Source organism: Salvelinus fontinalis, chromosome 13 (assembly GCF_029448725.1).
Source record: "Salvelinus fontinalis isolate EN_2023a chromosome 13, ASM2944872v1, whole genome shotgun sequence".
NCBI lineage: Eukaryota > Metazoa > Chordata > Actinopteri > Salmoniformes > Salmonidae > Salvelinus > Salvelinus fontinalis.
Genome location: NC_074677.1, coordinates 36,532,599 through 36,556,509, shown reverse-complemented (window position 1 = coordinate 36,556,509; position 23,911 = coordinate 36,532,599). Strand labels below are relative to the sequence as shown.

The 23,911-nt window shown below is 43.3% G+C and overlaps 1 protein-coding gene across 2 annotated transcripts in view; it reads left to right on the top strand.

The window, feature by feature from the left end:
• The first annotated feature begins 1,205 nt into the window (after positions 1–1,205).
• LOC129868578 (transcriptional regulator ATRX-like) overlaps positions 1,206–23,911 on the top strand; it is a 57,515-nt gene continuing 34,809 nt past the window's right edge. The window contains exons 1-6 of one of the 2 annotated variants that reach the window (XM_055942684.1): positions 1,206–1,414; positions 20,322–20,431; positions 20,517–20,572; positions 20,679–20,722; positions 21,050–21,171; positions 21,303–21,419. In XM_055942684.1, coding sequence (XP_055798659.1) covers positions 1,395–1,414; positions 20,322–20,431; positions 20,517–20,572; positions 20,679–20,722; positions 21,050–21,171; positions 21,303–21,419 — 469 coding nt within the window. In that variant the 5' untranslated portion in view covers positions 1,206–1,394. Of the gene's footprint in view, positions 1,415–20,321; positions 20,432–20,516; positions 20,573–20,678; positions 20,723–21,049; positions 21,172–21,302; positions 21,420–23,911 lie in introns of those variants that run through there. The other variant, XM_055942685.1, reaches the window with a different exon arrangement.

Sequence of the window (23,911 nt, the reverse complement as noted above, 5' to 3'; positions counted from 1 at the left end):
GCCCCCCTTGGCTGGCGCGCACTGCGCCCGGCCCGCCACAGGAGTCTGGAGCGCGATGAGACAAGGATATCCCTACCGGCCAAACCCTCCCTGCCCCGGACGACGCTATGCCAATTGTGCGTCGCCCCACGGACCTCCCGGTCGCGGCCGGCTGCGACAGAGCCTGGGCGCGAACCCAGAGACTCTGGTGGCGCAGTTAGCACTGCGATGCAGTGCCCTAGACCACTGCGCCACCCAGGAGGCCCCAAGCTTAAATTCTTGTTAATCTAACTGAAGTGTCCAATTTACAGTAGCTATTTCAGTGAAAAAGACCATGCTATTGTTTGAGGAAAGTGCATAACAACAAAAACTTTTATCACGGCAACTGGTTTGATACATTCACCTTCAAATGTAGAAACTGGGTTCTACAGTTTGAACCCCTGCTGTGTCTGGCCCCACACCCACCCGCAATCTAGATGAATGAAGGTTATTATCTTTTCTGTAGGGAAGCTAATTATCCATAATTTATGACATTCCCGGGAGTTTGTAAACTTGTTTTTTTATTACCATATAATTTTTGTATGTTCTCTATAGTTATGTACTTGAAAATGTATCAATTGACCAATTCGGCACATTTGGGCAGAGATGATACAACATTTTGTGCAGTAATGCAAAGCTTCAATGGATCAGTCTGAAACTTTGCACATACACTGCTGCCATCTGGTGGCCAAAATCTGAATGGCCCCTAAACTCCTATGTGATTTAATGGCCTTTCTCTTGCATTTCAAAGATGATGGGAAAAAAAATATAGAAAACGCATGTTTTTTTGTTTGTATTATCTTTTACCAGATCTAATGTATTATATTCTTCAATCTTAATTTCACATTTCCACAAACTTCAAAGTGTTAACTTTCAAATAGTATCAAGAATATGCATATCCTTGCTTCAGGTTCTGAGCTACAGGCAGTTAGATTTGGGTGTCATTTTAGTCGAACATTTAAAAAAGGGTCCTATCCTTATTAACCCACTTAGGGGATATGGTAAGGATGACCCAAGGGTCTTTACAATACTAATGTGGCGCCCAGGCGTTGTGACTGTGAGATCATCTGCGCAACTCGAGTAGCCTACTATAAAAAGATGTCCAGGAAGCGGCTAAATTAACATTTGAACTCAAAATGACTGCAGCTCCGACCACACAGAACAGACTGGAACGCGCCCATTTTCAAATTTGCGCAGTCGCAATGATGAAAGCATTCGAGAAACACCGCCATTATTGCGTAGCTAGTCTGACTATTGCATTGTGTTGTCGACCTAAACAAAAATTACCTGCAATAATGAGGGAAATTGTGGAATTTTGTGGGAGTAAGCCCATATAGTGCGCGCCGTTTACATAAGGTGCCTTTGACCAGCTCAAGATGTCCACAGAGATGCTCAGGTAACAAACATATCGACCGTAAAGCTGCCTGAGCAAGCCACTGTAGCTAGTAGGGCAAGCCGTAGATCGCTAACCTGAACTAGTTAGCTTATTTGCTGCCTGCTAGCTTCCTAAAGTCCTAAAGTAGTCAGTCCTCACATTCAAGCTACTATTCCGACTTCAACTTCTGACATTTACATAATTAGTACATACATCAAGAGGACCTAGCTATGTTTGCCCAACGTTATTGTTTGGTATTTATGTAGCTAGGTAACACGTTTTACTGCTAGCTAACTAGCTATAAATTAGTTGAATGACGTACATTAACGTTAGCTAGATAGCTAGAGAATTGATTTGTCAATGATCTGAGCCCGGTTTCCCTAAAGCATCTTTAGGCTAAGTTCAACGTTAGGAAAATATGGTGTATTTAGTCTTAAGATACCTTTGGGAAAACAGGCCCTGGTATTTTTTAGGGTAGCTCTCGGGAAAAACCTTAGTGTTCAAATGCAATAATTTCAAAGATTTTACTAAGTTATAGTTAATATAAGGAAATCAGTATGCTGAGTTAAATTCATTAGGCCCTGGATTTCACATGACAGGGCAGGGATGGAAGTCATGGGCTGGCGTGGTTGCATGTGGTCTGAGGTTGTGAGTCTGGGTGGATGTACTGCCAAATTCTCTAAAATGAAGTTGGAGGTGGCATATGGTAGAGAACTTAACATTAAATTCTCTAGCAACAGTTCTGTTGGACATTCCTGCAGTCAGCATGCCAATTGCACGCTCCCTCAAAGCATGAGGCGTCTGTGGCATTGTGACAAAACTGCACATTTTAGAGTGCCCTTTTAGTCCCCAGCACAAGGTGCACCAGTGTATTGATCATGTTTAATCAGCTATTTGATATGCCACACCTGTCAGGTGGATGGATTATCTTGGCAAAGGAGAAATGCAATCTAGCAGGAATGTAAACTAATTTCTGCACAAAATTTGAACGAAATAAGCTGTGTGTATTGAACATTTCTGGGATCTTTTATTTCAGCAGATATAACATGGGACCAACACTTTACATTGCGTTTTTGTTCAGTATACAATTCCGACACTGTTTTAACGTTTAGAAAAGCCAATCATCGCTTGCAAAATGATTTTTGAAAATACATAGCCCTTTCATATCAGCCAGAACAAAACTTTCAAATAAAACTATACACTTACCGTAGCAGATTTGTACAGATCATATGCTGTGTGCCTCCAGTTAGAAAACTACACTTCCTCCCCAGTTACTTACACACAGGTGTTTGAACAGATAGCTAATTGGCACAGGCTAATTGGCACTCTGTGTACCTTCTGTAAACAAGTGCTGTAACATGGGCATTAGTCTGGTTAATCAGGCTGTAATACACAATTAATTGGTATATCGCCTGAAGCTAATGCTTGCAACATCATGTAACTGTTCCTTACAAGCCAGAATGATTAATAAAATTAAATTCAAACTTAACCGGCTGTGCATGCTCAGACATGTCACCCATTGAGCATGTTTGGGATGCTCTGGATCGAATAGTACGACAATGTGTTCCAGTTCCCGTCAATATCCAGCAACTTTGCACAGCCAGTGAAGAGTGGGACAACATTCCACAATCAACAGCCTGATCAACTCTATGTGAAGGAGATGTCACTCTAATGAGGCAAATGTGCTAATGAGGCAAATGGTGGTCACACCAGATACTGACTGGTTTTCTGATACACTCCCCTACCTTTGATTTTAAGGTATCTATTCCCAGTCATGTGAAATCTGTAGATTAGGGCCTAATGAATTAATTTAAATTTAATATTTTCCTTTAATGAACTGTAACTCAGTAAAATCATTGAAATTGTTGCATGTTGGTGCACCTTGTGCTGGGGACAATAAAAGGCCACTCTAAAATGTGGACTTCTGTCACACAACGCCACAGATGTCTCGTGTTTTGAGGGAGCATGCATTGGAATGCTGACTGCAGGAATGTTCATCAGAGCTGTTGCCAGAGAATTGAATGTTAATTTCGCTACCATAAGCCTCTGTTGTTTTAGAGAATTTTACAGTACTTCCAACTGGCCTCAAAACTGCAGACTGTGTAACCATGCCAGCTCAGGACCTCCACATCCGGCGGCTTCACCTGCAGGATCGTCTGAGACCAGCCACCCGGACATTTGAATTAACTGAGGAATATTTCTGTCTTTTAATAAAGCCCTTTTGTGGGGAATAACTCATTCTGATTGGCTGGTCCTGGCTCCCCAGTGGGTGGGCCCATGTCCTACCAAGTCCACCCATGGCTGCGCCTCTGCCCAGTCATGTGAAATCCATAGATCAGTGCCTAATTTAATTAATTATTTAAATTGCCTGATTTCCTTATGAACTGTAACTCAGTAAAATCGTTAAGTATAAATGTGATTTCTGTCATTCTGAGCACCGTGGGTGGACACCCTAATTGGTTACATACCCAATGCGTAAATGTATGGTCAATTTCTCAAATGGCCGGTAAATTAAAATCTTCCTGGTCACGTTGTCCACTGCCACATTTTCCAACTGGAAATCCTGCTAAAGGGAGATAAACAGTTAAAGTTGGAAGTTTACATACACTTAGGTTGGAGTCATTAACTTGTTTTTCAACCAATCCACAAATTTCTTGTTAACAAACCATAGTTCTGGCAAGTCGGTTAAGACATCTACTTTGTGCATGACAAGTAATTTTTCCAATAATTTGTTGCAGACATTTCACATATAATTCACTGTATCACAATTCCAGTGGGTCAGAAGTTTACATACACTAAGTTGACGGTGGCTTTAAACAGCTTGGAACATTACAGAAAATTATGTCATGGCTTTAGAAGCTTCTGATAGGCTAATTGACATAATTTGAGTCAATTGGAGGTGTACCTGTGGATGTATTTCAAGGCCTACCTTCAAACTCAGTGCCCCTTTGCTTGACATCATGAGAAAATCAAAAGAATCATCAAATCAAGTTTATTTTATAAAGCCCTTCGTACATCAGCTAATATCTCGAAGTGCTGTACAGAAACCCAGCCTAAAACCCCAAACAGCAAGCAATGCAGGTGTAGAAGCATGGTGACTAGGAAAAACTTCCTAGAAAGGCCAAAACCTAGGAAGAAACCTAGAGGCACCAGGCTATGAGGGGTGGCCACTCCTCTTCTGGCTGTGCCGGGTGGAGATTATAACAGAACATGGCCAAGATGTTCAAAATGTTCATAAGTGACAAGCATGTTCAAATAATAATCAGGAATACATGTCAGTTGGCTTTTCATAGCCGATCATTAAGTGTTGAAAACAGCAGGTCTGGGACAGGTAGGGGTTCCATAACCGCAGGCAGAACAGTTGAAACTGGAATAGCAGCAAGGCCAGGTGGACTGGGGACAGCAAGGAGTCATCATGCCCGGTAGTCCTGACGTATGGTCCTAGGGCTCAGGTCCTCCGAGAGAGAAAGAAAGAGAGAAGGAGAGAATTAGAGAGAGCCAAGATTTTGTGACCGTAGCGTACGTGTAGGTATGTACGGCAGGACCAACTCGGAAAGATAGGTAGGAGCAAGCCCATGTAAGGCTTTATAGGTTAACAGTAAAACCTTGAAATCAGCCCTTGCCTTAACAGGAAGCTAGTGTAGGGAAGCTAGCACTGGAGTAATATGATCAAATTTCTTGGTTCTAGTCAGGATTCTAGCAGCCGTATTTAGCACTAACTGAAGTTTATTTAGTGCTTTATCCGGGTAGCCGGAAAGTAGAGCATTGCAGTAGTCTAACCTAGAAGTAACAAATGCATGGATTAATTTTTCTGCATCATTTTTGGACAGAATAGTTCTGATTTTTGCAATGTTACGTAGATGGAAAAAAGCTGTCCTTGAAACAGTCTTGATATGTTCGTCAAAAGAGAGATCAGGGTCAAGAGTAACGCCGAGGTCCTTCACAGTTTTATTTGAGATGACTTTACAACCATCAAGATTAATTGTCAGATTTAACAGAAGATCTCTTTGTTTCTTGGGACCTAGAACAAGCATCTCTGTTTTGTCCGAGTTTAAAAGTAGAAAGTTTTCAGCCATCCACTTCCTTATGTCTGAAACACAGGCTTCTAGCGAGGCCAATTTTGGGGCTTCGCCATGTTTCATTGAAATGTACAGCTGTGTGTCATCCGCATAGCAGTAAAAGTTAACATTATGTTTTCGAATAACATCCCCAATAGGTAAAATATATAGTGAAAACAATAGTGGTCCTAAAACGGAACCTTGAGGAACACCGAAATGTACAGTTGATTTGTCAGAGGACAAACCATTCACAGAGACAAACTGATATCTTTCCGGCAGATAAGATCTAAACCAGGCCAGAACTTGTCCGTGTAGACCAATTTGGGTTTCCAGTCTCTCTAAATGAATGTGGTGATCGATGGTGTCAAAGGCAGCACTAAGGTCTAGTAGCACGAGGACAGATGCAGAGCCTCGGTCTGACGCCATTAAAAGGTCCTTTACCACCTTCACAAGTGCAGTCTCAGTGCTATGATGGGGTCTAAAACCAGACTGAAGCATTTCGTATACATTGTTTGTCTTCAGGAAGGCAGTGAGTTGCTGTGCAATAGCTTTTTCTAAAATTTGAGAGGAATGGAAGATTCGATATAGGCCGATAGTTTTTTATATTTTCCGGGTCAAGGTTTGGCTTTTTCAAGAGAGGCTTTATTACTGCCACTTTTAGTGAGTTTGGTACACATCCGGTGGATAGAGAGCCGTTTATTATGTTCAACATTGGAGGGCCAAGCACATGAAGCAGCTCTTTCAGTAGTTTATTTGGAATAGGATCCAGTATGCAGCTTGAAGGTTGAGGCCATGATTATTTTCATCATTGTGTCAAGAGATATAGTACTAAAACACTTAAGTGTCTCTCCCGATCCCAGGCCCTGGCAGAGCTGTGCAGATCCAGGAAAGCTAAGCCCTGGAGGAATACGCAGATTTAAAGAGGAGTCCGTAATTTGCTTTCTAATGATCATGATCTTTTCCTCAAAGAAGTTCATGAATTTATTACTGCTGAAGTGAAAGCCATCCTCTCTTGGGGAATGCTGCTTTTTAGTTAGCTTTGCAACAGTATCAAAAATAAATTTTGGATTGTTCTTATTTTCCTCAATTATGTTGGAAAAGTAGGATGATCAAGCAGCAGTGAGGGCTCTTCGATACTGCACTGTACTGTCTTTCCAAGCTAGTCGGAAGACTTCCAGTTTGGTGTGGCGCCATTTCCGTTCCAATTTTCTGGAAGCTTGCTTCAGAGCTCGGGTATTTTCTGTATACCAGGGAGCTAGTTTCTTATGACAAATGTTTTTCGTTTTTAGGGGTGCAACTGCGTCTAGGGTATTGCGCAAGGTTAAATTGAGTTCCTCAGTTAGGTGGTTAACTGATTTTTGTCCTCTGACGTCCTTGGTTTAGGCAGAAGGAGTCTGGAAGGGCATCAAGGAATTTTTGTGTTGTCTGAGAATTTATAGCACGACTTTTGATGCTCCTTGGTTGGGGTCTGAGCAGATTATTTGTTGCGATTGCAAACGTAATAAAATGGTGGTCCGATAGTCCAGGATTATGAGGAAAAACATTAAGATCTACAACATTTATTCCATGGGACAAAACTAGGTCCAGAGTATGACTGTGGCAGTGAGTAGGTCCAGAGACATGTTGGACAAAACCCACTGAGTCGATGATGGCTCCGAAAGCCTTTTGGAGTGGGTCTGTGGACTTCTCCATATGAATGTTAAAATCACCAAAAGTTAGAATATGATCTGCTATGACTACAAGGTCCGATAGGAATTCAGGGAACTCAGAGAGGAACGCTGTATATGGCCCAGGAGGCCTGTAAACAGTAGCTATAAAAAGTGATTGAGTAGGCTGCATAGATTTCGTGACTAGAAGCTCAAAAGACGAAAACGTCTTCTTTTTTTTTTGTAAATTGAAATTTGCTATCGTAAATGTTAGCAACACCTCCGCCTTTGCGGGATGCACGGGGGATATGGTCACTAGTGTAACCAGGAGGAGAGGCCTCATTTAACACAGTAAATTCATCAGGCTTAAGCCATGTTTCAGTCAGGCCAATCACATCAAGATTATGATCAGTGATTAGTTCATTGACTATAACTGCCTTTGAAGTGAGGGATCTAACATTAAGTAACCCTATTTTGAGATGTGAGGTATCACGATCTCTTTCAATAATGGCAGGAATGGAGGAGGTCTTTATCCTAATGAGATTGCTAAGGCGAACACCGCCATGTTTAGTTTTGCCCAACCTAGGTCGAGGCACAGAAACAGTCTCAATGGGGATGGCTGAGCTGACTACACTGACTATGCTAATGGTGGGAGCCTTCGGCGTCTCAGACCCCGTAACAGGAGGAGTAGAGACAAGAGAAGACTCGGCCTCAGACTCCGACTCGCTACTTAATGGGGAAAACCGGTTGAAAGTTTCTGTCGGCTGAATGAGCGACACCAGTTTAGCATTCCTACAGCATTTTCCTACAGAAGTCATGAGAAAGTTGTCCGTCTGCGGGGACTGTGCGGGGGGATTTATACTAACGTTACTATCTGTACTTACTAGTGGCACAGACACTGTTTCATCCTTTCCTACACTGAAATTACCCTTGCCTAACGATTGCGTCTGAAGCTTGGCTTGCAGCACAAATATCCTCGCCATAAGGCGATCGTTCTCATGTATATTATGAGTACAGCGACTGCAATTAGAAGACATCATGTTAATGTTACTACTTAGCTTCGGCTGTTGAAAGTGCTGACGAACCATGTCCAGATAAAGCGTCTGGAGTGAAAAAGTTGAATGAGGGAAAAAAGTTGTGAAATCAGCCAAGACTTCAGAAAATAAATTGTAGACCTCCACAACTCTGCTTCATCCTTGGGAGCAATTTCCAAATGCCTGAAGATACCACGTTCATCTGTACAAACAATAGTACGCAAGTATAAACAGCATGGGACCACGCAGTCGTCACACTGATCAGGAAGGAGACGCGTTCTGTCTCCTAGAGATGAACGTACTTTGGTGCGAAAAGGGTAAATCAATCCCAGAACAACAGCAAATGACCTTGTGAAGATGGAGGAAATGGGTACAAAAGTATCTATATCCACAGTAAAATGTGTCCTATATCGACATAACCTGAAAGGCTTCTCAGCAAGGAAGAAGCCACTGCTCCAAAACCGCCATTAAAAAAAGCCAGACTACGGTTTGCAACTGCACATGGGGACAAAGATGGTACTTTTTGGAGAAATGTCTTCTGGTCTGATGAAACAAAAACAGAACTGTTTGGCCATAATGACCATCGTTATGTTTGGAGGGAAAAGGGGGACGCTTGCAAGCCAAGAACACCATCCCAACCGTGAAACACGGGGGTGGAAGCATCATGTTGTGGGGGTGCTTTGCTGCAGGAGGGACTGGTGCACTTCACAAAATAGATGGCATCATGAGGGAGGAAAATTATGTGGATATATTGAAGCAGCATCTCAAGACATCAATCAGGAAGTTAAAGCTTGGTCGCAAATGGGTCTTCCAAATGAACAATGACTCCAAGCGTACTTCCAAAGTTGTTGCAAAATGGCTTAAGGACAGCAAAGTCAAGGTATTGGAGTGGCTATCTCAAAGCCCTGACCTCAATCCCATAGAACATTTGTGTGCAGAACTGAAAAAGCATGTGCGAGTAAGTAGGCCTACAAACCTGACTCAGTTACACCAGCTCTGTCAGGAGGAATTGGCAGAAATTCACCCAACTTATTGTGGAAGGCTACCCGAAACGTTTGACCCAAGTTAAACAATTTGAAGGCAATGCTACCAAATACTAATTGAGTGTATGTAAACTTTTGACCACTGGGAATGTGATGAAAGAAATAAAAGCTGAAATAAATCACTCTACTATTATTCTGACATGTCACATTCTTAAAATAAAGTGGTGATCCTACCTGACCTAAGACAGGGCATTTTTACTCTGATTAAATGTCAGGAATTGTGAAAAACTGAGTTTAAATCTATTTGGTTAAGGTGTATGTAAACTTCCGACTTCAACTGTATGGCTTTGTGGAAATGCTAACCCTATAAAGGTGCTACACATAGGATGTTTTTGAATATTTGCATTTTAATTTCAGAATTTACATAATATATCTGCCGCTAATAGTGGAATGATAGTGTTTCACAGTATTACTTACCCACAATAGTTGTGATATTCGCCTATTGATTTCTCCCGCCGGAGCGGCATCTGTTGTCAAACTGGGAAAGCTGTTTTGACATTGGCTGTGTTATCTAGTGGAAATCTCAATTTTATGGTTCCTAAAATTCTACGCTGTTCAGTTTCAGTTAGAGAACAAGCACTGGGTAATGTAGGGAATCATTGTATCTAAATCGTTGGGAAATACACTACATGACCAAAAGTATGTGGACACCTGCTCGTCAAACATCTCATTCTAAAATCATGGGCATTAATATGGAGTTGATCCCCTTTGCTGCTATAACAGCCTCAAGTCTTCTGGGAAGGCTTTCCACTAGATTTTGGAAAATTGCTGTGGGGACTTGCTTCCATTCAGCCACGAGCGTTAGTGAGGTCGGGCAATGATGTTGGGCAATTAGGCGTGGCTTGCAGTCTGTGTTCCAATTCATCCCAAAGGTTTTCGAAGGGGTTGAGGTCAAGGCTCTGTGCATGCCAGTCAAGTTCTTCCACCGATTTTCATCAAACCATTTCTGTATGGACCTCGCTTTGTGCACGGGGGGATTGTCATGCTGAAACAGGAAAGGGCCTTCCCCAAACTGCTGCCACGAAGTTGGAAGCACAGCCGCTTCTAGAATGTCATTGTATGCTGTAGCATTTCCCTTCACTGGAACTACGGGGCCTAGCTAGACCCATGGAAAAACAGCCCCAGTCCATTATTCCTCCTCCACTTTACATTTGGCACTATGCATTGGTGCCGGTAGCGTTCACCTTGCATCCGCCAAACCCAGATTTTGTCCGTCGGACTGCAAGATAGGGAAGCCAGATGGAGAAGCTTGTTTTCGTCACTCCAGAGAACACGTTTCTACTGCTCCAGGGTCCGATGGCGGCGAGCTTTACACCACTCCAGCCGACACTTGGCAATGCACAAGGGGATCTTAGGCTTGTGTGCAGCTGCTCGGCCATGTTCTTGTGCTGACGTTGCTTCCAGAGGTAGTTTGGAACTCCGTAGTGAGTGTTGCAACTGAGGACAGACAATTTTTATTTGCTGCGTGCTTCAGCACTCGGTGGTCTCATTTGGTAAGCTTGTGTGGCCTACCACTTCGCAGCTGAACCGTTGTTGCTCCTTGACATTTCCACTTCACAATAACATCACCGCCTTTGTATGGCAACTGCTCGGCATCTGACAATAAGGCGCTACAGAGGGTAGTGGGAACTAGAGGTCTACCAATTATGATTTTTCAATTCCGATACCGATTATTGGAGGACAAAAAAAGCGGATACCGATTTAATCGGCCGATTTATTTAAAAAAAAAAATATGTCATACACACACACACACATTTTTTGTAATAATGACAATTGCAACAATACTGAATGAACAACGAACAAACTTAATATAATACATAAATACACACACGCACACAGCTCTGAAGTGACAATGATACTGAAGAGTCGTCTTAGGAGACAAATACTCTCAACTGTTTGAATAAAAACAGAGTTTAAGTTACCTGTGATGAATGTTGAAAACAAAAACTTTAATTTCTATATGCATGAAATCCTATTTTAATAATGGGCATGGTAAGAATTGACAACCAAAGTGCGAGTCATAATTCCCATGGCACCTAGCAAAATCTGAAAAGCGGTTCCTTCATTTACTCCATAGGATATTTTTAGATTCACTTAAAATAAGGTCTGTGTTTCGTGTAGGCTTACATCACGTGCCAATTTTATAACGGTGTAGATATCCATAGGACAAGGTAACTCTGATTAATATCGGCTAAATATAAGCGAAGATAAAAAATAAAATAAAAATTGTAGAGTGGATTTATGAAAATATGTTGCCAAACGTTACCTTATCCTAGTGAGATTTACACGGGTATCAAAACGTTGAGGCGGTTTAAGCCTGCGCGAAACAGACCTTATTTGAAGTAGATCAAGACATTCTCTATGGAAGACATGAACGGTAAAATAAAGAAGCAACCCCTTTCAAATTCAGCCGCAAGTTATTACAGGAATTATAACGCGTCGACTATTTCTCTCTAAACCATATACCTTTGACTAATCCGGAAACTATCACCTCGAAAACAAAACGTTTATTCCGTTCCGTAATTTTATCTAACGGGTGGCATCCATGAGTCTAAATATTCCTGTTACATTGCACAACCTTCAATGTTGTCATAATTACGTAAAGTTCTGGCAAATTAGTTCGCAAAGAGCCAGGCGGCCCAAACTGTTGCATATACCCTGACTTTGCGCGCAATGAACGCAAGATAAATTACACTTTCACCTGGTTAATATTGCCTGCTAACCTGGATTTCTTTTAGCTAAATATGCAGGTTTAAAAATATATACTTGTGTATTGATTTTAAGAAAGGCATTGATGTTTATGGTTAAGTACACATTGGAGCAATGACAGTCATTGATTGATTGTTTTTTTATAAGATAAGTTTAATGCTAGCTAGCAACTTACCTTAGCTTACTGCATTCGCTAACAGGCAGGCTCCTCGTGGAGTGCAATGTAATCAATGCAAGATTGGCTCCCCCAAGCTGACAAGGTTAAAGATCTGTCGTTAACGTTCCTAGGCCATCATTGAAAATAAGAATGTGTTCTTAACTGACTTGCCTAGTTAAATAAAGATTAATTAAAGGTGTAAAAAAAAAAAAAAAACGGCAAATCGGCGCCCAAAAATACCGATTTCCGATTGTTATGAAAACTTGAAATCGGCCCCGATTAATCGGAATTATTAGTCGACCTCTAGTGCGAACGGCCCAGTACATCACTGGGGGCCAAGCTTCCTGCCATTCAGGACCTATATAATAGGCGGTGTCAAAGGAAAGTCCAAAAATTGTCAGACTCCAGTCACCCGAGTTAGACTGTTTTCTGTGCTACCGCACGGCAAGCGGTACCGGAGCGCCAACTCTAGTACCAAAAGACTCCTCAACAGCTTCTACCCCCAATCCATTAGACTGCTGAACAATTCATAAAAATCGTCACAGGGCAATTTACATGGACACCCTCCTTTCTTCACTGCTGCTACTTTCTGTTTGTTTGTTTTACCTATGCATAGTCACTTTGCCCCCACCTACATGTACAGATTACCTCAACTAGCCTGCACACTGACTCGGTACTGGTGCCCCTTGTATATAGCCTCGTTATTCTTATTGTGTTACTTTATTACTTTTTATTTTAGTCTACTTGGTAAATATTTTCTTCTTGAACTGCACTGTTGGTTAAGGGCTTGTAAGTAAGAATTTTGCGGTAAAGTCTACACTTGTTGTATTCAGCGCATGTGACAAATAAGTATGATTTGACTTAAAATTGACCGGGGAAGCTCTAGCAGGGCAGAAATTTGACAAACTGACGGATTGGAAAGGTGGCATTCTATGACGGTGCCATGTTGAAAGTCGCTATGCTCCTCAGTGAGGCCAATCTACTGCCAATGTTTTGTCTATGGAGATTGCATGGCTATGTGCTCAGCAACGGGCTTGGCTGAAATAGCCGACTCCACTAATTTGAAGGGGTGTCCAGATGCTTTTGTATATACAGTTTATTCGGAAAGTATTCAGACCCTTTGACTTTTTCCACATTTTGTTATGTTATAGCCGTATTCTAAAATTGATTAAATAGCTTTTTCCACTCATCAATCTAAACACAATACCCCCATAATAACAAAGCAAAAATAGTTTTTTATCATTTTTGGAAATATATAGAAAATTAAATATTACATTTACATAAGTATTCAGACCGTTTACTCAGTACTTTGTTGAAGCACCTTTGGCCACGATTACAGCCTCAAGTATTCTTGGGTATGACGCTACAAGCTCTATTTGTGGAGTTTCTCCCATTATTCTCTCCAGATCCTCTCAAGCGCTGTCAGTTTAGATGGGGAGCGTCACTGCACAGCTATTTTCAGGTCTCTCCAGAGCTGTTTGATCGGGTTCATGTCCAGGCTCTGGCTGAGCCACTCAAGGACATTGAGACTTGTCCCGATGCCACTCCTGCGTTTGTCTTGGCTGTGTGCTTGATGTCGTTGTCCTGTTGGAAGGTGAACATTAGCTTTTCACCAAGGATCTCTCTGTACTTTGCGCCGTCCATCTTTCCCTCGATCCTGACTAGTCTCCCAGTCTCTGCCGCTGAAAAACATGATGCTGCCACTATGCTTCATTGTAGGGATGGTGCAAGTTTTCCTCCGGAATTCAGGCCAAAGAGTTCAATCTTGGTTTCATCAGACCAGAGAATCTTGTTTCTCATGGTCTGACAGTCTTTAAGTGCATTTTGGCAAACTCCAAGTGGGCGGTTATGTGCCTTGTACTGAGGAGTGGCTTCCGTCTGGCCAATTTACCATAAAGGCCTAATTGGTGGAGTGCTGCGGAGAGGGTTGTCCTTCTGGAAGTTTCTCCCATCTCCACAGAGGAGCTCGGGAGCTCTTTTAGTGACCATTGGGTTTTTGTTCACCTCCCTAACCAAGGCCCTTGTTTGTTCCAATGGTAAATGACGAGACAGAGACATTCATGCGAGTAACCAGCCTTGTTCTGTACATCATGACACCTCCGGGTATCTCAAGCACCCCGGTATAAATACATGAGTTGCAGTAATAAACATTTACCAACAGATGGCATCACTGTGCCATCTTAAACCCATAACATCTTCCCTTTAATAAAATAGGACAGGAGGTGTCAATTCATTAACAAAACAAACCTAGTAATAGTTTCCAACATGAACAGTTTAGTTTTTTTTTTTTTTTTTTTTTCTCAGATAACAACTTAACACATTTTGATAGTCTCTTTACTTTTTTTTTTTTCTTTTAATCTCTTTCTGTCAACCCTGATGGGAAACCTACAGATTAAGTCTTTTTGGTGGCTGAGACAAACGCCCGTAGCGTGAAAAGACAGGGGGCTTGTCTGCGAGGACTGCGGGTTCCCGCACAGGCGTGTCACCTGACTGTCTAAGAGGAGTATTGATGGGCGAGGGAGCAGCCGACCTGTGATCACCTGGCTCTTCGCCCAGTGCCTCAGGCCCCATGTGACTTGACCTGTGATCACCTGGCTCTTCGCCCAGTGCCTCAGGCACCATTGCTGGAGTTCCGTCTTTTGTCATGCGACCCCTTTGACCATCAGGGTTCTGAGTAGGTGCTGGCTCAGCAATCCGAAGGTCAACCCTGTTGCGACGGTACAATGATCCATTCACTTCGACCAAGTAGGAGCGTGGTGCCACTTTCTGTACACAGGATCCGAGTCTCCAGAGGCCCGTCCGGTCCCCTGGTAGTGGCTTCATTCGCACCGTTTCACCCACCCTGAGCTCAGGTAAGTCTTTTGCTGATTTGTCGTAGATGAACTTGGAGACCTGTCTTCTGTGACGTAGCTTCACCAGCACGTCAGTCACCACACAGGGCTCCAGGAGAGTGTTGGCTACTGGCAGAGCTGCTTTTAAGCGCCGTGCCATGAGGCGCTGGGCCGGGCTGCTATCCATGCCTTCTGTCGGGGTATTGCGCCACTGCAGGATTGCTTTCCAGGCATCTTTGCCCTCTCGCAGAGCCTTTTTGCAGAGGTTCTTTGCGATTTTTACTGCGGACTCCGCCTTCCCATTAGCTTTTGGGTATCGTGGTGATGAAGTGACGTGCTCAAATTCCCATCCTGCAGCAAATTTTCGGAACTCAACACCGGAGAATTGGGGTCCATTGTCTGAAATTACCCTATCTGGCTGGCCATAGCGGGCAAACTGAGCCTTGCAGCGTTTGATCGTTGTCTCTGCTGAGAGGTCGGGGAGGAGGTCAATCTCCCAAAAGTCTGAATAATGATCAACTACCAGCAGAAAGTCTTTGCCACTGTGCTGGAAGAGATCTAAACTTACTATCTGCCAGGGGCGCATCGGTAGCTCGTGGGACATCATCGTCTCTCTCTGTTGTTCAATGGCATATTCATTGCAGATTGTGCATTTACTGACATAGTCTTTGATTTCACTCTGCATTCCTGGCCAATACAGTGTGTCACGTGCTTGTCTGTAACAGGCCTCACCTCCTATGTGACTTGAGTGCACACGCGCCAACATCTCATGGCGCAGAGACCGGGGAATAACGACTCTCTGACACATGAATATTACTCCGTTTTGAACACTGAGCTCCTCTTTGACTTGCCAATATTCTCTGACGGCTAAAGCAGTTTCTTCCTTGCAGTCGGGCCAGCCCATCATAATCACAGACCTCAATTCCTGGAGTTGTCCGTCCCTGTCTGTGTGCTGTCTGATTTGTATAAGGCGCTGGTCCGTAACATTGAGGTAGTCAGCCTGGTTGATGTGTTCAACATCCACTTGCTCTCTTTGTAAGCTGCACACTGCGTGTTGTTCATGCATGGAGCGTGTGTGAATGCCTGATGCAGTAGCCCTGCTGAGCGTGTCACTCACATACATCTCTGGCCCTGGCTTATACAACACCGTGAGGTTGTAGTTTTGTAGGGCCAGTAGCATGCTCTGCAGTCGTTTTGGGGCATTCAGAAGAGGCTTGCTGAATATAGCAATAAGGGGCTTGTGATCTGTCTCTGCGGTAATATTGTCACGCCCGTACAGGTAGTGGTGGAAGCGTTGGCATGCAAACACAATGCTGAGGCACTCCTTCTCTATCTGGGCATAGTTCTGCTCTGTTAGGGTGAGTGCCCTAGAGGCGAATGCCACAGGCTGGCTCTCCTGCATGAGGCAACAGCCAAGTCCATACTGGCTTGAGTCACTCTGAATCGTGACAGGTTTTGACACATTGTAGTAACGCAGTACAGGTGTCTGGGTGACCAGTTTTTTTATTTCCCTCACCGCTGCGTCATGTTTTGGGAGCCAATGCCAGATGGCGTCCTTGTCCATGAGCCTCCTTAGTGGCTCACACACTTCAGAGAGCCGCGGTAGGAATTTGGCCAGGTAAGTGATGAATCCGACGAAGCGCTGCACTCCCTTCACGTCAGATGGGTGGGGCATTTCCAAGACAGCCTTCACTTTTTCAGGATCCGCCTTCAATCCGATGGAGGACAAAATGTGCCCATGAAAGCGGACCTCTGGCACTTTAAACTGAAGCTTTTTTATGCTTAGTCTTAGCTTGACCTGTCTGCATCTGACCATCAGGGCCAGCAGCTTGGCGTCATGGTCACATTCTGCCTCCTCATCACTGTCCCCACAGCCCACTACGAGGATGTCATCTGCTATGGGTTCCACGCCACTGAGTCCCATCAACAGCTCGTGCTGCTTCCGCTGATACACCTCTGGAGCCACGGAGACACCAAACGGAAGCTTCAACCACCTCTTCCTGCCCCAGGGTGTCCAAAAGGTGGTCATGTAGCTGCTGGGCTCGTCGAGCTTGCACTGCAGGAAGGCATCTCTAGCGTCCACGAGCGTGAAGATTCTGGCCTTTGGGAGCTTGTAAAGAACATCCTCCAACGTGGGCATAATGTAATGTGAACGTCGCAGAGCCCGGTTGAGGTGTTTAGGATCAATGCATATCCGTAGCTTGTCTGGTTTCTTGATGATAACCATATTACTTATCCAGTCTGTAGGCTCAGTGACGGATATCATGTGGCCATCTGCTTCGTATTTGTCAAGCTGAGCCTTCGTAGCTGCTTTCATGGCCACTGGTACATTACGGGGTGCACACTGGACAGGCTGGATTGCTGCGTCCAACTCAAAGTGGACTTCCCCGGGAACTGACTCGACCGGGGCGTTGAAGACATCATGGTACTTGCTTAGGAGTGTCTCCTTGCTCAGGGGCCCAGCCTTGACTTTATCTATAATGTTAAGATCAGCTGGGATGGTAAAGTTAATAAGCCCAAGGCGCTCGCATGTAGAACCTGACAGTAATGGCTGTTGACTAGCCTCAACTATTTCAAACTCAAGGGTGTGTTTCTGGCCACGTAAAACACACTCTGTCACAAACAGGCCTAAAGAGGTCATGAACTGGCCTGAATACAGTTTCAGCTTGGTGCTACTCTGTGTGAGATTGTCTCTGGGCGCGAGCCTCCTTTTATCTTTAAGGCTCATAACGTTGCATGTGGCCCCTGAATCTATCTGGCATTGCTGTGGTTTATTATTAAGTAGCAGAGTGACGAACCACTTTTTCCCTTTTGCCTTCACTGCCCCTATGCACTCGCTAGCATATACATCCTCCGTGCTGTTGTTCCCTTCATCTGGGTTTGTTTCAATGGAGTGCACCTTACCCTCCTTTCTCTTGCTTTTCATGCAGACCCTTGCAAAGTGATTAGCTGTACCACAGGATTTGCATATTTTTCCATAGGCTGGGCAGTGTTCTTTTCCTCGTCCATGAGAAATGCCACAATATCGGCATGTATTGGGGTTGTCTACTGCAGAGTTGGCTGTAGTATTAGCATTAGCTGTGGCAAAGGGGAATTTCTTTACTGGCTGCCTGAATGTAGCATTGACATTGTCCATATGTTGCCTTTCTAGCTCCATGGACCTTATCCGTATATCAGTAAGCTCTGCTGCACGGCATGTCTCCACTGCCAAGACCAGCGTCAGGTCACGTTCTCTCAGCAAACGTCTGCGGGTGCCCTCATCAGTTATGCCAAGCACAATCTTATCTCTGATCAGTTCATCTCTTAAAGCACCATAGTCACATGTAGCTGCCTTTTCCCTTAACCTAGTGACAAAGCTGTCAATGGACTCCCCGTCCTCCTGTTTGCAACAACCGAAAACATAACGCTCGTAGATGACGTTCTTTGCTGGCTTAAAGTAATGTTCAAGAGCATCAAGAATAGTTATAGCGTTACCTTGCTGAGCTGCTGTTAGGTTCAGGTTGTGTTTGTATACGTGTCGGCATTCAGTTCCCATTATAGTCCTCAAAGTGGCAGCCACTACCTCTTCGTCCTTTTCCAGAAGTCCCGTTGCTAGCGCATAGTCTTCCCATTCACCTCTAAACGTATCCCAGTTCGTGCTCCAATCCCCGCTGAGCTTCATAACGGCGGGAGGGGGAATGTTCGCTGCCATGTCTAACCGGTGCTAACAACACTGAAGCTAACTAGCAAACTCACTCTAGCTAAAGCCAATTCCGGCGAAATTTTACTCAAATAAACAATTGTTTGGTAAACCAGAACAGGTTACTCTAATTTGCGGAAAGCATGGTTAGTGATCCCTCTTCTGACACCATGTTTGTTCCAATGGTAAATGACGAGACAGAGACATTCATGCGAGTAACCAGCCTTGTTCTGTACATCATGACACCTCCGGGTATCTCAAGCACCCCGGTATAAATACATGAGTTGCAGTAATAAACATTTACCAACAGATGGCATCACTGTGCCATCTTAAACCCATAACAGCCCTTCTCCCCCGATTGCTCAGTTTGGCCAGGCGGCCAGCTCTAGGAAGAGTATTGGTGGTTCCAAACTTCTTGCATTGAAGAATGATGGAGGCCACTGTTCTTCGGGATCTTCAATGCTGCAGAAATGTTTTGGTACACTTCCCCAGATCTGTGCCTCAACACAATCCTGTCTAGGGGTTCTACGGACAATTCCTTCGAACTCATGGCTTTCTTTTTGCTCTGACATGCACTGTCAACTGTGGGACCTTACATAAACAGTTGTGCGCCTTTTGAAATCATGTCCAATCAATTGAATTTACCACATGTGGACTCCAATCAAGCTGTAGAAACATCTCAAGGATGATCATTGGAAACAACATGATGCACCTGAGCTCAGTTTTGAGTTTCATAGCAAAGGGTCTGAATACTTATGTAAACAAGGTATTTATGTTTTGAATGAATAAATTGGCAAACATTTCTAAACCTGTTTTTGCTTTGTCTTTAGGAGGTACTGTGTGTAGATTGTTTTTTTAAGTCCATTTTAGGATATGGCTGTAATATAACAAAATGGGGGAAAAGTCAAGGGGTCTTAATACTTTCCGAATGCACTGTATAGTGTATCTTATCAATAACAAACTATCGTTTTTACAGCTGGTGGAAAACTCGAAAGTAACCAGCTTCAAACAGCTGTAAAACATTTTTTGTTTTGTTATTTGTTAGATATTTCACAGCGATTTAGATGGTACAATGATTCTCTACACTATTCAGTGCTTGTCTACACACAAACTGAAATTTAGTAGACAATGTAGAATTTTAGCAACCAGAAAATGACAGTGCGAATTCCACTAGATAACGCATGCACAAAGTCAGAACAGCTTCCCATTTTGACAATAGTTGCTGTTCCGGCGGGAGAAATCAGTCGGCGAATATCACAGCTTAAATCAACACGTGATTTAAGTAATCCTTTGAAACACTAGCGCAAGATATATTTGGACATATTCTGACATTACAATGCCAAAAGGCAAACTAATTCTACTGTATGTGTTGCACCTTTTAAAAAATGTTTCTCGCTGATATGAAATGTTTTCCTTATGTCTCCAAAATGCGTATTGCTTGCGGTTCGGTTAACGTTTAGAGAAAGTGTTGGAGCTCTTAACAAAATTCTTCCAGCAAGAAGATGCCTTCATCAATAGGCGCTTAAAGTAGTCAACGTCTATGAATGGGCTAGCATTAGGGTAAAATAGCTAGCTAGCCTATTGAATCGTCATAACTGTTTCTGAAGTAAAGGGACAGAGAAGGTCAAGGACAGATATGTTCACATCATACCAGTAGCTATGGCATATCCACATACTTTGGTTAGGAATTTAAACAAAGGTGTATAGCTTTCTAGAAAGAAACTCGTGAGGTATGCTGGATTTTTATTAATTTGGCTGTCATTCCTCTTAGCATTCCTCTTGGCACGAGCAAGCTCAATGTGTTGGTGACCAAACTGCATGGGTTCTTGGCTCATGCTCCAGAGGAAGATGACGACACACTGGTGACTGAAAGTCCTGAAGGTGAGAACTGTAATAAGTACACCTTTAACTCAGTAGGTATAGTGGTGTTGTCTGGCCATTATTGTCTGCTGATTTTAATTCACAGGTATAACGAACAAGGACTGTGTGGAGCCACACTCAACAGACCGAACCTCCATTGAGGTATTGACATGATAAATATCAGTATTGGCTGTTCTAGACCAAAGAATATTTAGTATTGATGAAGATCTAGAAGATGTAGTTATTACATATTTCTTGTTGAATACAGACCTCAACAGACGCCTTGAAGCAGTCCAGATGTGGTTCCAGGAGGTGGGATTTCTTATAATATTTTGACATATGTGCTAGTTTATGTACATGTTGTTTATGGACAGGAAACTCATAAAAACATTTTGTCAGACTCCTATCCTCTAATGCAGAGGTTTTCAAACTTTTCAACTGGGACCCCAAGCCATTCCATATATTTGAACTATTCCTGAGTTAGCATGCCCAATTCAATTTGTCAAGTAATTACACACCCTTATTGAGGTCAATCAGGTGAGCTAGTTTAGGGCTCCAGCAAAATTGTGAAATGTCTGGGGGTCACTGAGGAGGTTTGAAAAACCACTGCTCTAATCAATGTCACTTGTTGTATTACAGAAAACCTTCCGTTGTGATTAAACACAGTGGACTGGATGTATCTGGTGCTTCAAATGAAAGTGATGATGACTGCTTGATCGTCAATTCAAACGGTTATCCTGATGTAACAAGATTGCCTAAAGGTTTGTTTTTCTGCTACTTTCAATAGTGTAAGGGGATATTAACCCTGGAAATGCATAATGTATGACTGGATTTATAAACAGAAAATGCCTTTGTTTCCATGCGTTTGTTTTTACATTTCTTATGCACAAAGGGACTGCACTGGTGAGGCCTGAGCCGGTAGAAAATGTCAGAGATGACTTCCGAGGTACAGAATTCCTTTGTGGAAAATCTGGTAATCTGAAGAGAGTTTTTTCCAGGAGACGTGGAGGTGAGCTTTCATGAATTAATATGAAAATGCATATCCTTTACCCTAAAATAGTGTGCCGCAGAATGACAATTAATTAATGTTTGTAATCAATCAAATCAAATTTCTACATGAGCAGATGTCACAAAGTGCTATACAGAAACCCAGCCTAAAACAGCAAGCAATGCAGATATAGAAGCACGGTGGCTAGGAAAAACTCCTTAGGAAGGCAGGAACCTAGGAAAAAACCTGGAGAGGAACCATGCTCTGAGGGGTGGCCAGTCCTCTTCTGGCTGTGCCGGGTGGAGATTATAAGAGTACATGGCCATTAAAGCCAGATTGTTCTTCAAGATGTTCATAGATGACCAGCAGGGTCAAATAATACTTGGTGGTTGTAGAGGGTGCAACAGGTCGGTACCTCAGGAGTAAATGTCAGTTGGCTTTTCATAGCCAAGCATTCAGAGGTTGAGAGGGCAAGAAAGTTGGGGGGAAAACAGCAGGTCTGGGACAAGGTAGCACCTCCTGTGAATAGGTCAGGGTTCCATAGCCTCAGGCAGAACAGTTGGAACTGGAGCTGCAGTACGACCAGGTGGACTGGGGACAGCTAGGAGTCATCAGTCCAGGTAGTCCTGAGCCATGGCCCTAGGGCTCAGGTCCTCTGCGAGGGGGAGAGAGAATTAGAGGGCACATACTTAAATTCACACAAGACACTAGATGATAAGACAGGAGAATTACACCAGATATAACCCTAGCCCCCCCACCACCACCACATAGACTATTGCAGCATAGATACTGGAGGCTGAGACAGCGGGAAGTCGTCCGACAATACCCCCGGACAGGGCCAACCAGGCAGGATATAACCCCACCCACTTTGCCAAAACACAGCCCCACACCACTAGAGGGATATCAACAGACCACCGACTTACTACCCTGAGACAAGGCTGAGTATAGCCCACAAAGATCTCCTCCACCACACAAGCCTGAGGGGGTGCAGAACCCAGACAGGAAGATCACATCAGTGACTCAACCCTCTCAAGTGATGCACCTTTCCTGGGGACTGCATGGAAGAGCACTAATAAGCTAGTGACTCAGCCCCCGTAATAGGGTCAGAGAATCCCAGTGGAGAGAAGGGCGCCGGCCAGGCAGAGACAGCAAGGGCAGTTAGATGCTCCAGTACCTTGCCGTTCACCTTCGGATCCCTGGGCCAGGTTAGCTTTGTAGGTTAGCAGTAAAACCTTTAAAATCAGCCCTTGCCTTAACAGGAAGTCAGTGTAGAGAGGAAGTTCTAGTCAAGATACTAGCAGTCGTGTTTAGCACTAACTGAGGTTTATTTAATGCTTTAGCCGGATAACCGGAGAGTAGAGCTTTGCAGTCATCTAATCTAGAAGTGACAAAAGCATGGATTAGCTTTTCTGCATAATTTTTAGACAAAAAGTTATATTTTTGCAATATTACGAAGATGGACAAAAGCTGTCCTATAAATATTCTTGATATGTTCGTCAAAAGTATGATCAGGGTCTAGAGTAACGCTGAGGTCCTTCAGTTTTAATTGAGACGACTGTACAACCATCAAGATTAATTGTCAGATCCAACAGCAGATCTCTTTGTTTCTTGGGATCTAGAACAAGCATCTCTGTTTTGTCAGAGTTTTAAAGTAAAACATTTGCTGCCATCCACTTCCTTATGTCTAAAACACAGGCTTCCAGGGTAAGCAATTTTGGGGCTACACCATGTTTCCTCAATGTGCAGCTGTGTATTGTCTGCATAGCAGTGACTGTTGACATTGTGTGCATCTCCAAGAGGTAGGGGGGTGTGTGTATACAGTTGAAGTCGAAGTTTACATATACCTTAGCCAAATACATTTAAACTCAGTTTCAAAATTCCTGACATTTAATCCTAGTAACAATTCCCTGTCTTATAGGTCAGTTAGGATCACCACTTTATTTTAAGAATGTGAAATGTCAATAATAGTTGAGGAAATTATTTATTTCAGCTTTTATTTCTTTCATCACATTCTGAGTGGGTCAGAAGTTTGCATACACTCAATTTGTATTTGGTAGCATTGCCTTTAAATTGTTTAACTTGGGTCAAATGTTTTGGGTAGCCTTCCACAAGCTTCCCACAATAAGTTGGGTGAATTTTGCCCCATTCCTCCTGACAGAGCTGGTGTAACTGAGTCAGGTTTGTAGACCTCCTGAAATAATCTGTCTGTAAACAATTGTTGGAAAAATTACTTGTGTCATGCACAAAGTAGATGTCCTAACCGACTTGTCAAAACTATAGTTTGTTTACAAGAAATTTGTGGAGTGGTTGAAAACATATTTGAATGACTCCAACCTAAGCGTATGTAAACTTCCGACTTCAACTGTATGTTTGTGTGCGTGTATGTGGTCCTAAAACAGTACCTTGAGGAACACCGAAACGTACAATTGATTTGTCAGAGAACAAAACATTAATAGAGACTGACATCTTTTCGACAAATAAGATCTAAACCAGGCAAGAACTTGTCCGTGTAG